General features: G+C 33.8%; 1 protein-coding gene across 1 annotated transcript in view; it reads right to left on the bottom strand.

Moving 5' to 3' along the window:
• Positions 1-19,724, bottom strand: part of LRP1B (LDL receptor related protein 1B) — a 2,002,169-nt gene that overhangs the window by 290,167 nt on the left and 1,692,278 nt on the right. The window contains exons 45-48 of the mRNA XM_059394361.1: positions 10,826-11,018; positions 10,061-10,186; positions 6,137-6,265; positions 3,802-3,921 (exon numbers count right to left, since the gene is read on the bottom strand). Coding sequence (XP_059250344.1) covers positions 3,802-3,921; positions 6,137-6,265; positions 10,061-10,186; positions 10,826-11,018 — 568 coding nt within the window. The remainder of the gene's footprint in view (positions 1-3,801; positions 3,922-6,136; positions 6,266-10,060; positions 10,187-10,825; positions 11,019-19,724) is intronic.

The raw sequence follows: 19,724 nt of genomic DNA, 5'->3' as shown, positions 1-19,724 counted from the left end.
TTCTCAAACTTCATCATCTTTTAAGTACTGTAAGGTTCCATTTGTTGGATAAATACACATCTGAATTATAAGACAGACTGGCTTATGGGATATGGACCCAGAGAAGTCTTTCCCCTAGCATGTGAAATGTGACTTATAAAGATACCATGTAACCACACTTAACATGAAAGAAAAATCAAATCCAAAACATACAACTGTAATAAGTAAATTCTTATCTAAAAACCTACCCAATTGTTTATCCTAAAGGAGCTAGTCCACTTACTTAAATCTATTCATTTCTAGAAATAAGGTGTATGTTTGAGTTCCCATAAGTGCTTTTAGTTTCAAATGTCCTATATTATATGGGAAGAACTTCAAGGCCAAAGTTTTTGTTGTTGTTGTTGTTGTTTTTAAGGTATGCAATTATTATGATTTTTATACTATATTATCACAAAAGTTTTAACAGAAACTTGATTCACAAATAGAGTAGTTCTTGCCCAAGTATATGGCTAAGATAGCTATAACACAGAAATCAAGAGTTTAGCCTAAGAAAGGGGAAATAATGTTTTGAGTTATTTTCATTGTTATTCAGCAGCTGGAATTGATGATATCAATCAGAATAAAACCGATCTATATTTTTGGAAGACTTATGGCTTCTCCAGAAACATAAGAATTTAATATATACCTACCAGGTAGTAGGTGCTATATTTCATAAAACCAAACTCACTGACCAATTTATTTACCACCTTTGAAATTTTTTTTTTCATTTTTTCAAGAAAATCCACACTAACTTATTAACTTCCCATGGTCCCTTTTATGACTTTTGTCTTAAAATCTACTTTCTGTATCTTCTGTTCAGTTCCTTCACATTCTAGCTTGATATTTTTATCTTTAACCTAGTTTAATATCTTTATTATATTCTCCTTTCCTGCTTGCAGATAACTGATAAAACATGTCCTTTTGGGGGGTCTACTTCTAGTTTGCTTTCCTCCTTTCTTCCAAATACTTATCCATTTTTCTCTACTTATTCCCAGTATCTTACTATATTTTATCATTCTTTTATCTTCTATAGGTAATATGAAATAACAGCTGATTTAAAATCTGCACGAGTATTTGGCTCTTCCTAAACTAGTGTCAGCCTTAGATAGTAAGCTACTCAAGTGTTTGGCTAACGTCTTACAGTCTAAGGTGGCCGAGTAACTTCTGAGCCCTCTTCTAGCTCCAGAATGGTCTGTGTACATTCTGTCCTCTTCCACAAATCTGCATCACCTTCTCCTGCCGTCTGTCTGTACTTCACTATTTCCTTTACCATCAGTCTTTTCTAAAAATAGACTTATTCACTCTATTTACTTCTTCGCTATCCATTTTCTGTACCAACTCAAGGAGATCTGGCTTTTCTTTACCATTCCACTGAATTGACTTCCATGAAGGTAACAAAGAGATTATCTCCTATTTTCCAAATTCAACGACTGCCTAGTCTATACTGGCCTTCTTGCCTTCCCTTAGCACATTAAAATGCTAACTGATCCTCCCTTCTTAATAATAATAATAATAATAATAATAATAATGCCTTATGAAGATCTTTCCATTAGTCCTGTGATTCACTTCTCCTTTTCTTATATTATTAATGTCTTTAATTTTTTATTTCAGGAGGTAATTCTGATGTACTCCCCTACAACTATTATTCTTACCTCCTCTGAGCTTTCTCTCTGTATTAAGTCCAAAATTAACACTTCTATTCTAAATCTACCACCAGATCTCTATCTATCTAAATGTCTCTGGGACATTTCCATCTGAATGTCTACAGGTGCTCTACTGTCAGAATGCAAACCATCTTTATTATCATATCCCTGATCCCACATGAATAAAAGTCCTAAAAAAAAAAATTTAAAAATTAATGAAAGACAAATAATAATGTAAGAAGAGGGGGAAGAGTGCACGAAACTTGTCTATTCTTTTCCATGTTTTCTCTATCTTTATTACACAAGAAGACCTGTTATGCCACCTTTCAAAATTCTGTTGTATCTGTCTCTCTTCTTTTTATTCTTAGCTTTGGCTGCTTTGATAGCCTCCTGTTTTACCTTTCTCATCTCAGCATTATAGTTTTCATTTGCACAAGCATAGTGACCCCCCCCCCCGCCAGTTTTTTGAAATGTAAATTTGATTGTATTGGGTTTCTTTTAGACCTTTGGTAGGTAACTTTTTGGTGACTACAAGGTAAAGTTCATGTTCCTTAAAATGGCATCAAAAAACACCTTCAAGTCCTATCTCCTTCCTTTCACTTGCCTCCCTTGCAAGTGAACCACTTGCCAATATGCAATCTGGCTCTAAACAAATCAAAGCATTTGCAGCTTTCAATGTTAGTCTCTCTAAGTGGAATCACCTTCTATTTTGATCATTCTACCTTATTTATACTTTATTCCAACCCTCCCCTCAAAATTTATGTTTTTATATCTGCAATCATAAAACCTGATATACACCTTCATCTCTTCAACTATTTTTATTTGGAGTTTGAACTTCATAAGGGCAGGCAGAGGACTTATTAATTTTATGTCTCGTCCTTAATGCATTTTACCCAATGAAATATGTTGGGGAATGAAAATTTTTAAAGGAAATTGGTTCAGAAAAATCTGTCTGGGGGCACTTGGCTGGCTCAATCGGTTAAGTATCTGCCTTCGGTTCAAGTCAGGATCTCAGGGTTCTGGGATCAAGTCCAGCAGCAGCAGCAGCAGCAGCAGGCTCCCTGCTCAGCAGGAAGTCTGCTTCTTCATCTCCCACTGCCCTTTCCCCTGCCCATTCTTTCTCTCTCTTTAATAAGAAAATAAAATCTAGGAAAAGAAAAGAAAGGAAAAGAAAAATCTGTTGCATCCAGATTTTAAGAGTCCTTAAATGTCAGACTAAAAAACTTGTTGTTTATTCTGCAAATATAAAGACTCCATTTGTAATTCTTTATCAGGGCCATGATAAAAACAAAACAAAAACAAAAACAAAAACAAACAAACAAAAAACAAGGTGAATGCTTACATGGTATTTTTTATATGCCAAGTTCTGTTCTGATTTTATTTAATATTAATGTACTCATTTAATGATTGCGTCTTTTACAGCTTGAGAAATTGAGGCACAGAGTAGTTAGATATTTTACCCAAAGACACAGAGACAGCACTGGGGTCGAGGTTCTAACCGAAGTCATCTGGCTTACTGCTTGGTGTCAGTACGCACTCAGAACACATTTAGTAAAACATTACAGTATGACTACAACTTGGTGATTAACTAGAAAGAGTAGAGGCAGGGAGACCAGTTAAAGGACTATTCTGTTTATCTAGTCTCAAGGCTGATTGAAAGGGAAGATATTTCAAAGAACTGGATGATTTACTGATAAATGGACTTATGAATTATAAAATGTAATAGAAAGAAAAATCAAGGATAACACCAAGGTTTCCTGTCCAATTGTTAGGAGAAGAATGAGGTCATGCAAAAAGCAGAGCACTGAGAAGTGAGGGGGAGCATTCTCGGAGCAGTACATTCACTGTTCCATATTCTGGAACAAATGTCCAATAAACATGGCAGTCGAACTGAAGAGGTGAGAAATGACAAGAGTTTTGAAGTGAGCAAAGGGACAGAAACAGAATAGAGATTGTACTCATAATTTCAACACACTAAAATAACTCCCCTCCAACAGCAATTAACAAAGTGTGCTCTATCGGTCCTGGCCGGGGCCATATACCAAAAGGGTGAAACTGTGATGCACTCAGGAATACACTACAGAAAATGTTCAGGAAACACTTTGCATAATATTCCTAGGCTGATGCCGCATATATTTACCTTTACAGTCCAATTCATCAGAATTGTCGCCACAGTCATTTTCACCGTCACATAACTTGCTGTGAGGAATGCAACGTCGGTTGTAGCAGGGTCTGAAACCTCGTCGACAGCTTCTGTTTTCTTATAAAGAAAAATAGAAACATCGTTGGAGGTCTTACAGAGATATTTTTACAAAAAAGAAAATCACAGATGAGTTCTTATTTCATAATGATGGGATCATGGATCTACAAAAGCAGCACTGAGTGTGATCAAAGCTCGGGATTAGAATATTCATGCATTATCAAGGAATTCATTCATAAAAGACCATTTGACTAAGTGCTTTAACTTGAGTGATTCATACTTGGAGATCTGTTCAAATTATACCCACGTTATCATTTCTGATATTTGTGTGTCAGTACAGAAGTAAACATATATTCAACTCTCAAGAAATAAGTCTTTACCTTAATAGTCACAAAGACACTCTCAACACCTATCTCCTATCTCCTTTGCATTTCATAAGGCTTTTATAACAAGAAAAAAAATAGTGGCAAAATATGTATTCCTGAACCAGTGAATCAGAGGCTTACCTAATATCCTAAATTTCTCTTAAGCATCATCTAAAAATTCCTGATTTCCTAAGGAGAAGAATAATTACCTTCTGAATTCTGTTTACCTTAAAGAGAATCTCCTGACACTTTCTGATTTCAGGCAGAAGGTCCTAGCTGTCATTTACTGAACACCAATTTTTGCGCCTGGCTCTATAATATGGAGCAAATGTAAACATCCATCTGTTTATTTAGTGCTGTAAGCCAATATTCAAACTAAGTTTGTTTTGTAGGGAAAAACTAAAATATGGAGAAGTGCCCTTGCTCATACTGGTCATACACTAGTGGGTTTAGGAATGAAGATTTAACTTTGGGTGTGATTACAAAGCCTAGAATCTATACCTACGGTTGTCAAACTATAGCCCACAGGCAAAATGCAACCTCGTAGCCTGTTTTTGTATAGCTGTGACACTAAGAATGGTTTTTATATTCTAAAATAGTTGCAAAACAAATTATTTTAAATAAAGGATATTTCATAGCGAGCATTTTTGACCCACAAAACCTAAAATACTTAACTAACTAAGCCTTTGCAGAAAATGATTGCCAACCCCTGTTCACGTCACTATTATCTTGCTTCTCAGAAGGTAAAAATAATGTGAAATATATTCCTAAGACAATTCATAATAAATGCAAATTTTCAAGCTGATTATTATGACATTTTTATATCCTTTAATATTTTCATAGCATATAGGGCATAACCACTCAAATGAATACGCCAATTCACTAAAGTTTTAGTTACAGATCAATTATGGGCAGATTAGATCTGACTATGATTTTAACTGAAAATCTGTGATCCTGTAACAAAATGAACGAGAGGACTGCCTGCGAATTTCCCAAACTCTTCCCTGCTCTTATTTTAATCACTTTTTGATTATTTAGGAATAATTATTATCTAATCGAACAAAGGAGGAAAAGTATAAACCAAATATAGCAATTTCATGTACAGATTCCTGAATTTTACAGAGCATACAATACCAATACTCTAATACTATAGTACAAAAATAAATCATACCAATTTAGAAATAATCTGGAACAATTCTAGAGTAACTATTAATCATTACACATATTCAACATTCCAGAAAAAATATTGTGATGAAGGCTAGTATCAGTGGCTTACTGGGCTCGGAAAAGCCAATCTCTACTCCCCTGAGAGAGTGAAAGTTTGACTATCACTTAATGTTATCACTTAGTGTCACCTACAGAGGCATAGCTAGAGGAATTCATGCTTGATACGGAGGATGGCTAATGCCATCAGCCTTTGAACCCAAAGACACTAACCCTAAGCCAATCCTGGAGGCAAGAATAAGGACAACACTTTGATATCAACTCAACAACATGCTATTATTGACTGATAAGACTTTTGTGCAGGGCAAACTTACAATATACACCAATGACTAATAATTCTGGCTTACATTTTTTAGGAATGTAAACCTAAAACCTATCACTTCATGATAACTAAGACAGCTTAAATAAAGGCCCCTGTTGTATTTAAACTTGCACTTTGTAGGTGGAAAGCCATGAGAAAGCTCATGGGGAAACCCCATGAGCCGTGGGTTCTAAATAGGACATAGGGAGTCTCATTTAAACAAGAACAGAAGGCCAAAATCAATTACCTTAGACCTACATGGTAATGAGCTACATTAAGGAAATCATACATGTGAGCTAAATGGAGACAATCAAGCTCAAAACTATGAAAATAATTCCAAACTTCTCTCTGAAGTGAGGACATGCATCATATATGAGCCACTTACCACAGTAGAGCAGTTTTTCATCTGACTTATCCTTACAGTGAGGCACGCCATCACAGGTGAGCTCATAGTCAATACATTCTCCGTTTCCACACTCAAACTCTGAATACATGTTGCAAGATGAATTTTTAGCTGAAAGGGAAAAAAAGTCCATGTTTTGATTCAATAACAAACATTTCTGGTACCATAACATCTCTTTCCCTTAATCTTCATTTTTCTTTTCTACCTATTTGTATATTGGGGTAATTATTTTGTGACTGTATATGTGTGGAAAGAAGGATGGGCTTTGGGGGAGTATATTTATGCATCTTAGCATAGCCTTCTACCTTAAAAATAAATACTGAAAAAGAGCCAATCAAAGGATCCCTGTACATATGGAGAGAGGATTTTTTATGTGTGTGTTTTCTTATTAGAAACTACATTCTTCAACACATTGGAATTTTCCAGAACACAGAATTCTCAGTTTTCTTTCTTTGTTTGTCTTTCTTTCTTCTTATTCTTCTTTTTTTTTTTTTTTTTTTTTTTTTTGAGTACAGTTGATGCTCAACTTATTTCAGGTGTAGAGTTCTCATTTTTTAATGCTTGCCTTGATTTGTCTCATCTAAATCTCCCTCCAGCTGATCTTCCTCCCCAACTACCTTTTAAAGAAGTCTCTGTAGGAGTTTTCATTGTTCAGAAGTACTGGAATTGCTAAAAGTATCCTCATCAGCCTCTTGTTAAATATGGTGAGAGGTACTGGAGGCAGGATGGCCACACAGGGCCAGAGACTACTCCTTGAGATACAGAGGAAACTGTGGGTTGAACTGGGGGAGGCCGAGCACCTGAAAAGCATGTGTAAGAGAAGCTTATGGGCTCCAGATGACCACTGCCATATGTCCCATTTCTAAATCTCAAGATTTTCTTAAGAAATTATAAGTTTGAGTTTTTATGTGACTTGTCCAATCTCTGAGACCAGACTAATAGCAACAAAGTAGAAACAAACAAAACCCATCTTTCTATAGCTAGGTTTCATCCCTGGAATCCCAGTATGTGATCCTTGTTTTAGAAAGATCTCTCCTGGGGAAAATGGACCTATTTTTATTCTGAAGCAATAGATTTACCAATAGTCATTTAGAATGCAATTCTGTCCCTGCATTATATGTTGTTTGCTTGCTTATACTCACTCCATTGCTCATTGAATAACTGTACAGTGAAATCCAGTCATACTAATTATATTGGAGATAATTGGAATTCATTTATCTCTACTAATGCAGAAAACACAGCTTAATTTTATAATTTACTATCAACTTCTTTTCAAAGTTGTATTTTAGAAATATTCAATTACATGGCTACTAATACTACTTGAAGTTTACAGTGTTTTATTTCTTTATTGTTCCTAAAATTTATCTCATTTTTACAGGTTATCTATTTATCTACCTATGACTTCTAACTGGACTCTTTCAATGTTCATTTTTTTCTTCACTTTCCAAAACAAATTTTTTTTTTCTTAGTGCAGACTAAATTTGGTAGGGTAGAAAGTTATTTTAGAGAAAGTAACAAAGAATTTAAAAGTCTAAAAATATCATTAACTTCAAAGGAACAAGTGTTAAGAAGGGTACTGACATTACTGCACATGATCACATTCAAGCATGAACTGAACAAAATTCACTTACTGAGAGGCTACTGACTTTCCCCAACTTACTGTCTACTTGAAGCATATCTTGTTTAACTTCTCACTTCTAAGGAAAACTGTTATGATTGAAAATGCAAATTTTTCTTTTATAATCATTATGCCTTTGAGGGAAAATACAACAAAAATGTTCTTATTATGTAAAATCAAACCTTATATAAGCACAATTCTTGCTTAGGTATGTTCAATTGAAATAGCGTTGAGTATGTTATGTTTCTTTGCAGAAACAAAAAAGTGGTTCAGCTGTCCTCTAATTCTCTTACAAGGTAATTACTTCAATTATATTTGTTATTCTTATTTCTAGTGTAGATGTTGATAAGGTTAGGAACGTTGTGTAAAATGGAATTGCCTCATCTTTCTGTCAAGAGTTATGACAACACATGCTTTTCCCTCCGCTGTCCTGAGGGAGGTGTTAATAAATGGCCTTTCACCCCTTCAACACTGCCATTAACATTCATGAACTGCTCTGGATGAACTAATTCAGATGTGGATATAGATATGCCAGAAACATCCTCATTTCCCAAAGATGGATTTGACAAGAAGTCACTCTCCAGCCTCTCGGCTGGACCACAGGATTTCAATATGAATGCACCATGGATACAGGACGCTTCTATAAAGGTCTGTCTGCTCTGAGGAATCCAATATCACTCTATAGTTGCATGCGGATACAACTGTGCTTGTTTAAAAGATAGTTTTCTTTCTGATTCATTCCCTCTCATCAATAGAGAGAAGCAGGTGGCTTAGTAGGGACAGATGTATCTAATCTATTTTGGAGCAAGGACAGGCATCCACTGTATACAAATAAGCCTTGCTGTTTTGACTGAAGGCATTGCTTTTCTACTGGCCTGGAGTGACCTGTGAAAGAAACATGAGTGATTCTGATGCATGACTAACACTCCAGGCTTACAGATGGCATCCGATCCAGACCATTACAGCTGAAACCACAAAAGCAAACTGAAAGAGAGAGTTTAAACAATTGCCTGAGCAATTCAAGGAAGTGTTAGGTTACTAGGAAATACGGGAATTTGTGGCCCGAATTATTAAAATTGGCTGTCTTCATTTAAAGTTCACTGACCAATTGCATCACTCCCTTGTTTGCTTTGGCACAGTCTTAAATAGGAGTCTTTTACTTCTTTCACTAAGAGGTGCCCCTTGGATTGTGGTACCAATTCACAAAGCAAAAAGATATGTGTATATTCTTATCTTAGGTGCAATTGTTTTTAAGGTAAAGAAAATGATATTAAAGTGCTTGTATTAGAGTACACAACAGATAAAACAGATCTTCCTGGTAAATAAAGACCAAAAGAATACAGAAGATAAACATGGAATATACTTCTACCATCTTGATACTTATTTTTATAATGTATACATACTCAACTCTGTTGATTTTCTAAAATGAAGATCTAAGATGAGGATACAGAGAAGAGGGAAAAAAGGCAAAACAATAGCCACATCCTGAGAGTGAGTTCACCAGTCCCCAAGATGTTTGTCTCTTGTCTTTATTATACACAAATAGTCTTAATGTTAAAGATAAATTAACATTCTTTATGTTGCTGGCTAGTTTCTCATAGCAACATTGGAATACTTGAACTCTTATTTATTTTGAAAACAGTTTGAAAACTTAGCTGCTAATAAGTGTATACTGTAATGGTACTAATTAAAGATTGTAATGCCTTTTGGGAGGTATAAACATCATGCAAGGCTGCAATGTTACATTCTTAATTAACTGTTTGGAAATGATTACAAATAAGCTGCATGAGCCATTCTCTCTCATTTACATACTGTGACGGACTGAGTGGTTTTACTACAAGGCTACTGATCTACTGCCTGTATATTGGTTTATTTCAGCTTTAATTAATTTTGCTATTGACTTAATTCTCAAAGTTGTAACCACAGCTTTTCAGATGATTTGCTGGTATTTCTTTAACTAATCCAACACCTCCCAACCCGCAATAGGGGGTACACCGTTTGTCACTGTTCTGGTTATCATTATCTATCTTATGGGTTACAACTAAGTCGAATGGTGAATCAAGTTCTTTTTAGAATAGAGAGATATGTCAACTAGGCATCTAAGATTGGAGGAGAGTACAACTTCATGAACATTAAAACAATTTCAATGTCCATGTATACTTTTTTTTTTTAAGATTTTATTTATTTACTTGACAGAGAGACACAGCGAGAGAGGGAACACAATTCAGGGAACCCATGTATGCCTTTGAGTAGCTGTATCATATCACATTTCAATTGTCTTTACTTACTCACACATCTGTTGTCATCTAGCAATATTCGATCCCCTCTGCAGGAACAATTTACTCTCCCATTAGGAGTTAAAAGGCACAGGTCATGGCAACCTCCGTTTAATAAGGAACATGGAGAAAGTTCACCTGCAATGAAGAGACTTTATTGTAACATTTTATATTGGATTTCTATTCCATGATAGATAGAAATTAATAGCAAACTGTTACGCTGCCCCCATCTCTCAGAGATATAACCAAGGAAGATTCAGGACTTTTGAAAATCCAAACATCACAAGAGATAAGAACATTAGGAAAACATGTCACGTAAGTCATTTCATCATCTAAAACAGTAGTCAAGGATGTCATGGCATCAAATAAACTAGTATCACCTAACAACATACTGACACTTCAGGCTGCAATTTTTGTAGGTGTTCCAGTGATTAAAGCTCTTTTAAGCCCAGATGTAAGCTTATTTACCAAGAAGTATTATTTTCATGGAAACAACTTGATTTGAATGTTCGAAGATTGAGAGTAAGAGAGAATAAATTTCCCAGAAACGAGTGATTAAAAAGGAATTGTTCTTCTGTTGATAAATTAAGATGCTCAAGGTAACTTCTGTAGTTACCTTGAGCATTTCAGATAATTTTTAATACATTGAGTAGTCAAATCCTGAACACTACCCCAGGAAATTTAAGAAAACAAAATTCAACTAAGTATTACTAGAAAACATAATTTTTTGAGAGATTATATTATTAAGAAATACATTTAGTTTCTAGTGTAACTTACAGCTATTGGTGTCATTGGCAACAGCTATGATTCCCATTGGTTGATGTGGAATATCAGAACGAAGAATTTTTGTATCTCCCCCTGTGTATTTGTTGGAACGCAGAATAGCTCTTCTTCCCCAGTCTGACCAGAAGATATAATTGTCATAAACAGCTAAACTGAGGAAAGTTCCTGGCCCAGATTTAACAATCACCTGAAATAAATTTAAATATATATATATATATTTTAAATGAATATGTATATCTTCATCTTCATCTATTTTTGCTTCAAAAATTAAAAAAATAAGATTAATCAATAAAAAATAATCAGATAAAAATGCATTTTACTAAATGTATTATCATAAAATTCTTTATAGCTTTATTTTAAATGTTTTAATCACTCTTAGCATTTACAATGTGTTTATTTATTATTTTAAGTATATTTCTATTTACTAATCATTCAGCTTATATAAGCAACTGCATTTTTTCAGTATTATGAAACAAAATCACCAGGTCAAAAATATGAGATTGTGATTATTAATAAACATTTATCTTCATTAAGAATCATCAGATAGCCAGTGAACACTAATCAAGCTCTCAAAACTATAAAAGGATTATAAAGAACTATAAGACCCAGGTTTTTCCTTCAGGAAGTTTTCACCATGAGTGATTAAACCAGCTATACATATATTGGTAATAAAAGTTTAAAAGTAAAGACAAAACCTCTACTTAGACCAAAATAAAGGACTAGATTTACCTTCTCAATAAGACAACTATAAAACTGAATAAAATATATAAAACAAGGCTTTTCAGCACATTTGACATCAGGTAAAAAGGACAAGTATTCCTAATTAATTCAGGAAATAAACTGAGTGAGTCTCATCATGGCCATGGCTAAAGGCCTGAGAGAGATTCAAGTAGCAGCCTAGAACAGAAGAACCCAACAGAACCTAAACAACTCCCTGAGTGGAGTAGGGCTGAGAATTAGAGGGCAGTGGGGTTAGATCTCATAGTGCAGAGTGTCAGAGAAGAGAATGCAACAGAAAAAGAATTCTAGGTATCTGCATAGGGCTCTCCTGGATGATTCAGCCAAGTACGAAGCACATGCACAAGCATGTAATGCAACTTCAGGTTGGTGAAAGAGCCATGCACAAGGATCAGAGAGAAGAGTTCCCAAAATTCACACAGGTCCATGAATTGTGTTTGTTAACGCCAACCAGATTTGAAAACTTGCCAGTTCACGAGAGTCTGAATAGAGTAACTGGAAGAGTCTTGCCTCAATAATGCCAAATAATCAACCCTAGACTAACTTTGCCCTAACTCCTAATAAAATTTAAAGGAAGACCTCAAAGGATCAAACTCTTTCACATAGCTTAACTCTTCCCCAGAATAGAACTCAGGTATTTTAATGGAAATATGAAAAATGTACCACTAAGCTACTAGGCAAGAAAAGATATAAAAGAAAAAGAAATATCTCAAATTAATTCCCTCAACAAAAATGCTAAACCTGAAGTATAGAAAGGAAAAAAATAAAGACAGAGAAATCAAAGAAATAGAAAACAGAAAAAAATCAATAGACAAAAATCAATGATATTTTAAAAATGGTTATTAGAAAACTATAAAATGGATAATATATAATGATGATGTGGGGTTTATTCCACAAAGAAAGATTGATTTCACATTTAAAAAAACCCTATTAGTATAATTTACCATACTAACAAAAAAAGACAACACATGTGAAGATCTTAATAAATGCAGAGAAATTATTTATAGGCTATAACATCCATTCCTGATAAAAACTTAGAATAGAAATTAAACTAGGAACAAGAGGAATGATCACTCTCACTTCTACTCAAGCTTTTCCTAGACTTTCTAGTCAGAATATTAAAGCAAAAAACACAATATTTTTAAGAAATTGGTGGGGGAAGGAGAGGAAGAAATCAAAATGCATTTATTTGCAGGTGACATAATCCTCTACGTAAAAAAATTCAAAAAAGTCTACAAGAAAAAAGGTGCTTAGACTAGCTAATATACCTAGTAAAGCTGTATGATATAAGATTGCTACAAAAATTGTGTATACTAACAATAAATAATTGAAAATTAAAATAAAATAAATTTTCCAGTGGCATAGACAAATATGAAATACTTAGTTACTTATGTAAAAATATGTACAAGAACATAAAAACTATAAAACACTGTTAAGAGAAACTAACAAAAACCCAAATAAATAAAGAGATATACCCTATTCGTGATTTGTAAGATTCAAAACCACTAAGATGTCACCTCTCCTCAAACTGGTAAATTATACCTAATGCCAATAAAAACCCAGTAGACATTTTCTAGAAATTGACAACGTAATTCCAAATTGTGTGTGGAAATGCAAAATATCTAGAATACAAAAAACAAAACAAAACAAAAAGGCAAAAAATAAGTCGTTGGACTAACACTACCTCATTTCAGGACATAATAAATTGACAGTTACCAAGTCAGCGTAGTATTGGAAAAAGACAGAGAAATACATCAATGGAACAGATGAGAGAGTTCACAAAGAGACCAATATGTACATGGATAACTATTTTTTAACAAAACTTTTTTAAAAAGATAGTTTTTTCAACAAATGGTACTTGAATAAATAAATATGCATAACCAAACACTAAAGTTCCATCCATTAAAAAAAACAAACAACTGAAAACATATCATAAGCCTAAATATAAAATTTAAAACTATAACATTTCTAAGGAAAAATACAGAACAAAATCTTTATGACCTTAGGGTAAGCAAAGATTTCTTAGGTATGACATAAAAAGCATGATTCATGAAAAAGACTGATAAAATGAACTCAATCAAATTATAAAACTTCTACACTTCAAAAGATAATGATAAGACAATGAAAGATAAGTCACAAACTCTAAAACAATATTTGCAAATCTTGGGTCTAGCAAAGGACGCATATTGAAGAAAAATAAACCACACTTCCAAAACTCAAAATTATCATGAATATATAACCTAACAAAGAATGGGAAAGAGGTTTGAATAAACATTTAATTAAAGAATATATATGCATGACAAATAAGCATATAAAAAGATTATTGACATCATGAGACACTAGTAAAGTAAAGTTAAAATTACTGCACCATTCTTAGAATAAAACTAAAATGGCTGACAAACCAAGCATTGGTGAGGATATGGAGGAACTTACAGGAATAGAAAGTGGTACAACAAACTTAGAAAACAATTTCTCATTTTCTTACAAAGTTAAACGTACAACTAGCATATGATCTACCCTTCTATTCCCTGGCATTTGTTTACCAAAGGAATTTAAAGCATATATCTATATAAAGACTTGTACACAAATGTTCACAGAAGCTCTACTTGTAATAAGCAAAAACCATAAGCCACTTAATATCCATGTACAGATTTATGCATAAACAAATCACACATATCCATATTATCTTAAGCTTGGGTATGTCCTCAGGAGCTCGACTTTAGCAAAAAGTTGAGTTTTGCTATGTCAGTTTAGCTGGACTCCCTTACTCTTGATACCTAATCACCATCAATATCTTCATCCCCTGGACTCCCCCAGTGAAGTATGATCACTTTAACCTACCATCACCAAGAATCTTGTTAGGTCAGTGTACGCAGAATCCTCCTTTAACTACTGATGTTTCCTCTTAGTAATCGTTCATCCATTCTCTCCTTGGCTATAAATTTCTACTTTTTCTTCTGGTCAGTATTGAGCCCATCTTTTCTCCCTACTACAAAATTCCATTGCAATACTCCCTCATATCTCTTTTGATAGTCCTGAAAAAAGCCTGTATTGATGATTTAACAAGTATCATGGATATATGTTTTCCTTAACACATACAATGTAGTACTATTGAGAAAAAAAGAAAAAGATGAACTATTGGTATATGTAACAATATGGCTGGTTTTCACAATAATTATGCCAAATGAAAGAAACCAGACAAAAACAAATACATAGTATATGATACCACTCATATAAATTTAAAATGCAAACAAACAAAAACAACAACAAAACAAACAAACAAAAACAGTGTTTCCCCTGGACTAAGTGGGCAGGGGCAGGACAGAAACAGAGGGAATAAAAGGAAAATTAATAGATTTACCATCTAGTCATTTTATTTCACTTCTGATTCTAAACCTATTTCACTTGTGGCCTACCCAAACAGTTCTCAACTCTTCAGGAAATCAGTGGATGAAGAGAACAATAGTTTAAACATGAGTATATATTTGCTAGTTGAATGAAGAGCTCAGATAATCAGAAGAGAGAATGTGACATGAAAAATATAGAAAGAAAATAAATAATTATACCACGGAGATATAATTAGTTATCATTTTGAAGTAGGAATATATATTTTCTCTGCCACCTTCCACTGCCCCCAGCAAGAAGGCGGGCACTGCAAGCCAGGAAAAGGGTTGTCACCTGAACCTGATCATATTGGCATGGTGATCTTGATTTCTCAGCCTCTAGAACTTTAAGAAATAGACCTCTTGTTGCTTAAGCCTCCCACTCTATGGTATTTTATATCAGCATGGGCTGATTAAGCCAACAGTTTCACTCCTTCCACTTAGAAGAACCAAGCTTTAAGATTTATATCCATTTTAAGTCTTAATCAACTAAAAAAAAAAATCAAAATGATGAAGGAAAGATTGTTTTCTATGAGAGTGTGAAAATGATAGCTTCTCTAATGTGCTATCTGGGAAGATTTCCCTGAAAAAGGGAATGATGAATACTCAATAGGACAGGAAAAGAGAAAGAACAGAGGAAGCGCTTGGAGCAGAGGGAACACCCAGTGTAAAAGCCAAGAAGAAGGGAGAACAGAAAATGTGGGGAAAATGAATAAAGAGGAAGGGAGAATATGGGTCATCCAGACATCTAAGAGGATCTCATGAGGGGCAGGGTGAGAAAGGCCAGAAGGGCAAACGTACAGGGCCTTCCAATCAAGGCTACGGCCCTGAATTTTGTTCTGAAAGTTATAGTAAATCTCTCGTGCTTTTTAAGCCATTAATATCATTATTGGTTCATAGTTTTAAAGATTATTCTGCCTCTGGTGTAGAGACTAGATTAGATGAAAACGAAAGAGCTGCAGAGAGACCAATTAAGATGTACCACATTTGTCCAGGAAAGGGATAACACTTGATGTTTTCAGAAGGGTGAAAAATACAAATAGCAGAGCAGTATTTGCAAACCAAGGACCTCCTGATTCACTTTTTATCCAAACTCATGAGGCTCACTTGTTCATTCATTCATTAGTCCTTTTACCTTTTTAATTTATTATTATTATTATTATCTTTTTTTTTTGGTGAACAGTGAAAGCTAACACTTCATGAAAGCTTACAGTGTATGGGATGTGTATGCATTACACATATAAAACCTAATTCTAATCTCCACATTAACAGATAAATAGAGACCATTTCCTCACACATTCATTGATAAGGATTGAAGATTAACAAGGTTATACAATTAATGCAAGGTCACAGATTTACTATTTGAGGCTATTTCAGATCCAAAGCAACTGAGATCTGAATTCAATTTTCTATATAAAATTTGCAGGGTGCATGGGTGACTCAGTTGGTTAAGCACCTACCCTCAGCTCTAGTCATGATCCAAGTATCCTAGAGTCAAGTTCCATATTGGGCTTCCTGCTCAGCAGGGAGTTTGCTGATCCCTCTCCATCTGCCCCTCCCCGAGTTTTCGCTGTCTCTCGCTTACTCTCTCTCTCAATAAATAAAATCTTAAAAAAAAATTTGCCTTAGTTAAAGAAAGTAAAGAAATTCTATGATATTTCCATATATGTAATGTGCTGTCTTTATTATTTTATCTATGATCCTTCAAATTAGGAATTATACTAATATCTTTGGGTTCCTTTTCTATCCAGTATCATATTTTGCATGAACAAAATTCATACTGAAATGAATCACTAAGAATGAAAACAAAATTCTAATAGTTAGACATAAAAAGTTATTTTTAATGGATAACAAATAGCTAGGCTTATGACAATGAAAGTTTTTCTATGTTGTTACCAAAAGTCTATTTGGTATACAGCAACTTTTATGAATTTTAACACTGATTGAGTCTAGTGGTTTACTTCTCTACTTCTGCTGACACAAAGAAAGAGGAAAAAGCAACATTAAACTTGGTCTGTAATTATGCATGTTGCTTTAATAGGGTACAATAGGTTCTTCTAAGAATTGAGCTAACTCCAGACATCTCATTTCACTGGTTAGAATTCCATGTGGAACTTGGAGATGTTAAAATCCACTAAATTATACTTACTCATTTCCATGTTAAAACATTTTTATCATAAGTTCACAAATACTGCACCTTGTAAGCCTAATCAGCATCTTTATTTACAGTGTAGAAGATCTGTCATCATAAATTGCACTTTACCATGTCATATGGAAATGTATCAGTATGGCAAAATTTTGAGGCATTTTCACCTTGAACCTATAAATAGGCTCATGTTTCAAAATAAGAATTCATGTTCATTCAGAAAATGCATTTCTTGATACATTCACTTAATCTCACATGTGTCCTCTAGATAGACAATTAATTTGGTGATGCCACATAGACTTGAAATCATGTGTCAGGAATTTAATTATGAATCATATGATTTTCCATCTTAAAACTTCCCTGGTGCCTTATTAAAAGCTCTAGAACCAATGATAGAATACAGAAATATTCAGTTATAAACCAGACAACATAATTCCAACACCCAGATGCTAAATGTTAAGCCAAACAATTTAAAATCCAAGCAAACAGGAGGCTTCCCAAATACCCCAGTTGATTGCCTCACCAACAGGATCATACATAATCATGAGAAATGACAACTTGGCCCCTGCCATGGTCAGGCATGACAAAGTGTTACAGATTGCAAAGAAACAACTGCCATTGCTTTAACCTTGGAGAGGATGGTGATGTGGTCAATCAGCAACTCAAAACTGAGAAATATCTAATTTAAGAATAGCTGGCTATATTTAAATTTCTTGAAAGTTTGAAGAAAATGGGGTATCAAAATGTCATTAGTATCCAAACAAATTTGAAAAGAACATTCACAGCAACCATCTAAAAGACTGCCTATTGTATTACCAGCCTCAGTTAAAAAGGCAAACCCATCATAGAGGTAGATTAGAGAATGAATTACTTTGATTTTATACTATTTTCTTTCTGATCTCTCTATTGACCATACTCAACCAGATGCCAGAGGACAATGAATCAGGTGACCACAAGAAAGTCTGCCTGGGGCAAAGACCAGGTGGAAGAATGTGGGGAAAAGATCTAGAGGTCATGCCTGACAGAAGTAGCAGAAGGGAACCTTATTCTGAGATTCATTATTTTTTCCCAAATAAGTTATTTACCTCAGTCTCCTAATCTATAAAATGGGATAGTAAAAAACAATGACTCAGCTTTGCTCTTATTTCAGGAAAAAATATAGGTTAACCTATTCCCTAAGGTCACACAAAGGACTAAAAAAATAAACTGTAATATACCCAAAGTGTTATAGCCACTCCTAACTGGAATTTGAGCAAGTTTCTTATGTTTTGATTATTGTGCCTTCATGTGTGAGTGTAGTAATAAAGTTATAGTTTAGCCAAATTTCTAATTTAGATATATTAGACAGTTTGAGAATCAAAATCTGATAGTATTAATAAAGAATAAACTTAAAAAAAAAACTGAATCTCTTTTTCAGTAAGTTCTTTCTGCTTTGAATTCCATTCAAAAATGTCCACTGTGAGACCCATTCAGGAGTGATTTGACTTCCTTGAGAATCCTTTGCTTGCTACCCAAAGCAAAATGGCTCCTTCCTCTGCATATCCAGACAGTTTCTACACACATTCATAATGCTCAACAGAGTATATCATAAGATCTTATATTTTATCCATCTTCCTGGCAAGACTGGAGTACTTGAAATCTGCAATTCTATCTTTTCATTTTCATAAATCAAGTGCTTAGAATAGAACATATTTAATGTTCAATGATTATTTATCAAATCACTTAGTACAAGAATAATTAAAAAGTAAATTAAAAGAGTAATTAAAAACATTTCTTCTTATGTTTGGGTTTCTTTCCTTTGCTTCTTACTTTTTAAAGGTATATTTGTATGAAATTTGAACTCAGCTTTGTACTTTATTTGGTTTTGTACCTAAAGATATAATTTTTCTTTGTAAAATGGTATTACTAAATTTGTGTTTTACTGAAACACTGTAGGCATAATCTCCTCAGGATCACATTCATGCCTTTGATAAATATTTCAGTGCTGTTACTCTCTAGATCATTGTCTAAATACAACTCTCCTGGCATTTTAATATTTTACTAGAAAAAGTGAAGAGCTAGTCAAAGAAGTATATATTAAATCAAAACCTCATATGTCAAAGCTATACTGAAATGCCAGTCTTAATTTTTCAAATTGAGTTTTACTGAATACCTGAGAAAAATCAAATATTATTTTAAATGCTACATTGTAAGAGTTAAAAAAAAAAAAGAAAGAACAAGTATCCTACACAAAAGGATGTTTATTTGTATGCATGAAGATGTGTTTTCCAGTGTGTGTAAGTATGAATAAAACTACACAGGGGAAAGGGTAGGAACAAATTAATTTAATGCTATATTTTAATGCTAGGATTAACAGCCTGAGCTCTGAAGTTAGAATGATTGGGACTGTTTTCAAACTTTTTCTTATTGTGCAACGTAAGTTGTTATTTCACTTCTCCAGGCCTTTCTTTCTTCTTTTCTAACAAAAACAGAGTTAATAGGTATCATGAAATTTTAGAAACTGTTAAATAATATTAATACAACACTTAACATGGTTACATTGTAAGCTTTTCATAAATGTTTGCTATAATTATTTTTGCATGATGAAGAAGCAATGAAATAAGCTTGTAAAGGTAGTACTTTAAAA

This window comes from Mustela nigripes, chromosome 3 (assembly GCF_022355385.1).
Source record: "Mustela nigripes isolate SB6536 chromosome 3, MUSNIG.SB6536, whole genome shotgun sequence".
Classification (NCBI taxonomy): domain Eukaryota; kingdom Metazoa; phylum Chordata; class Mammalia; order Carnivora; family Mustelidae; genus Mustela; species Mustela nigripes.
The sequence above is the reverse complement of the archived record's forward strand: the minus strand, read 5'-3'. Positions and strand labels throughout refer to the sequence as shown.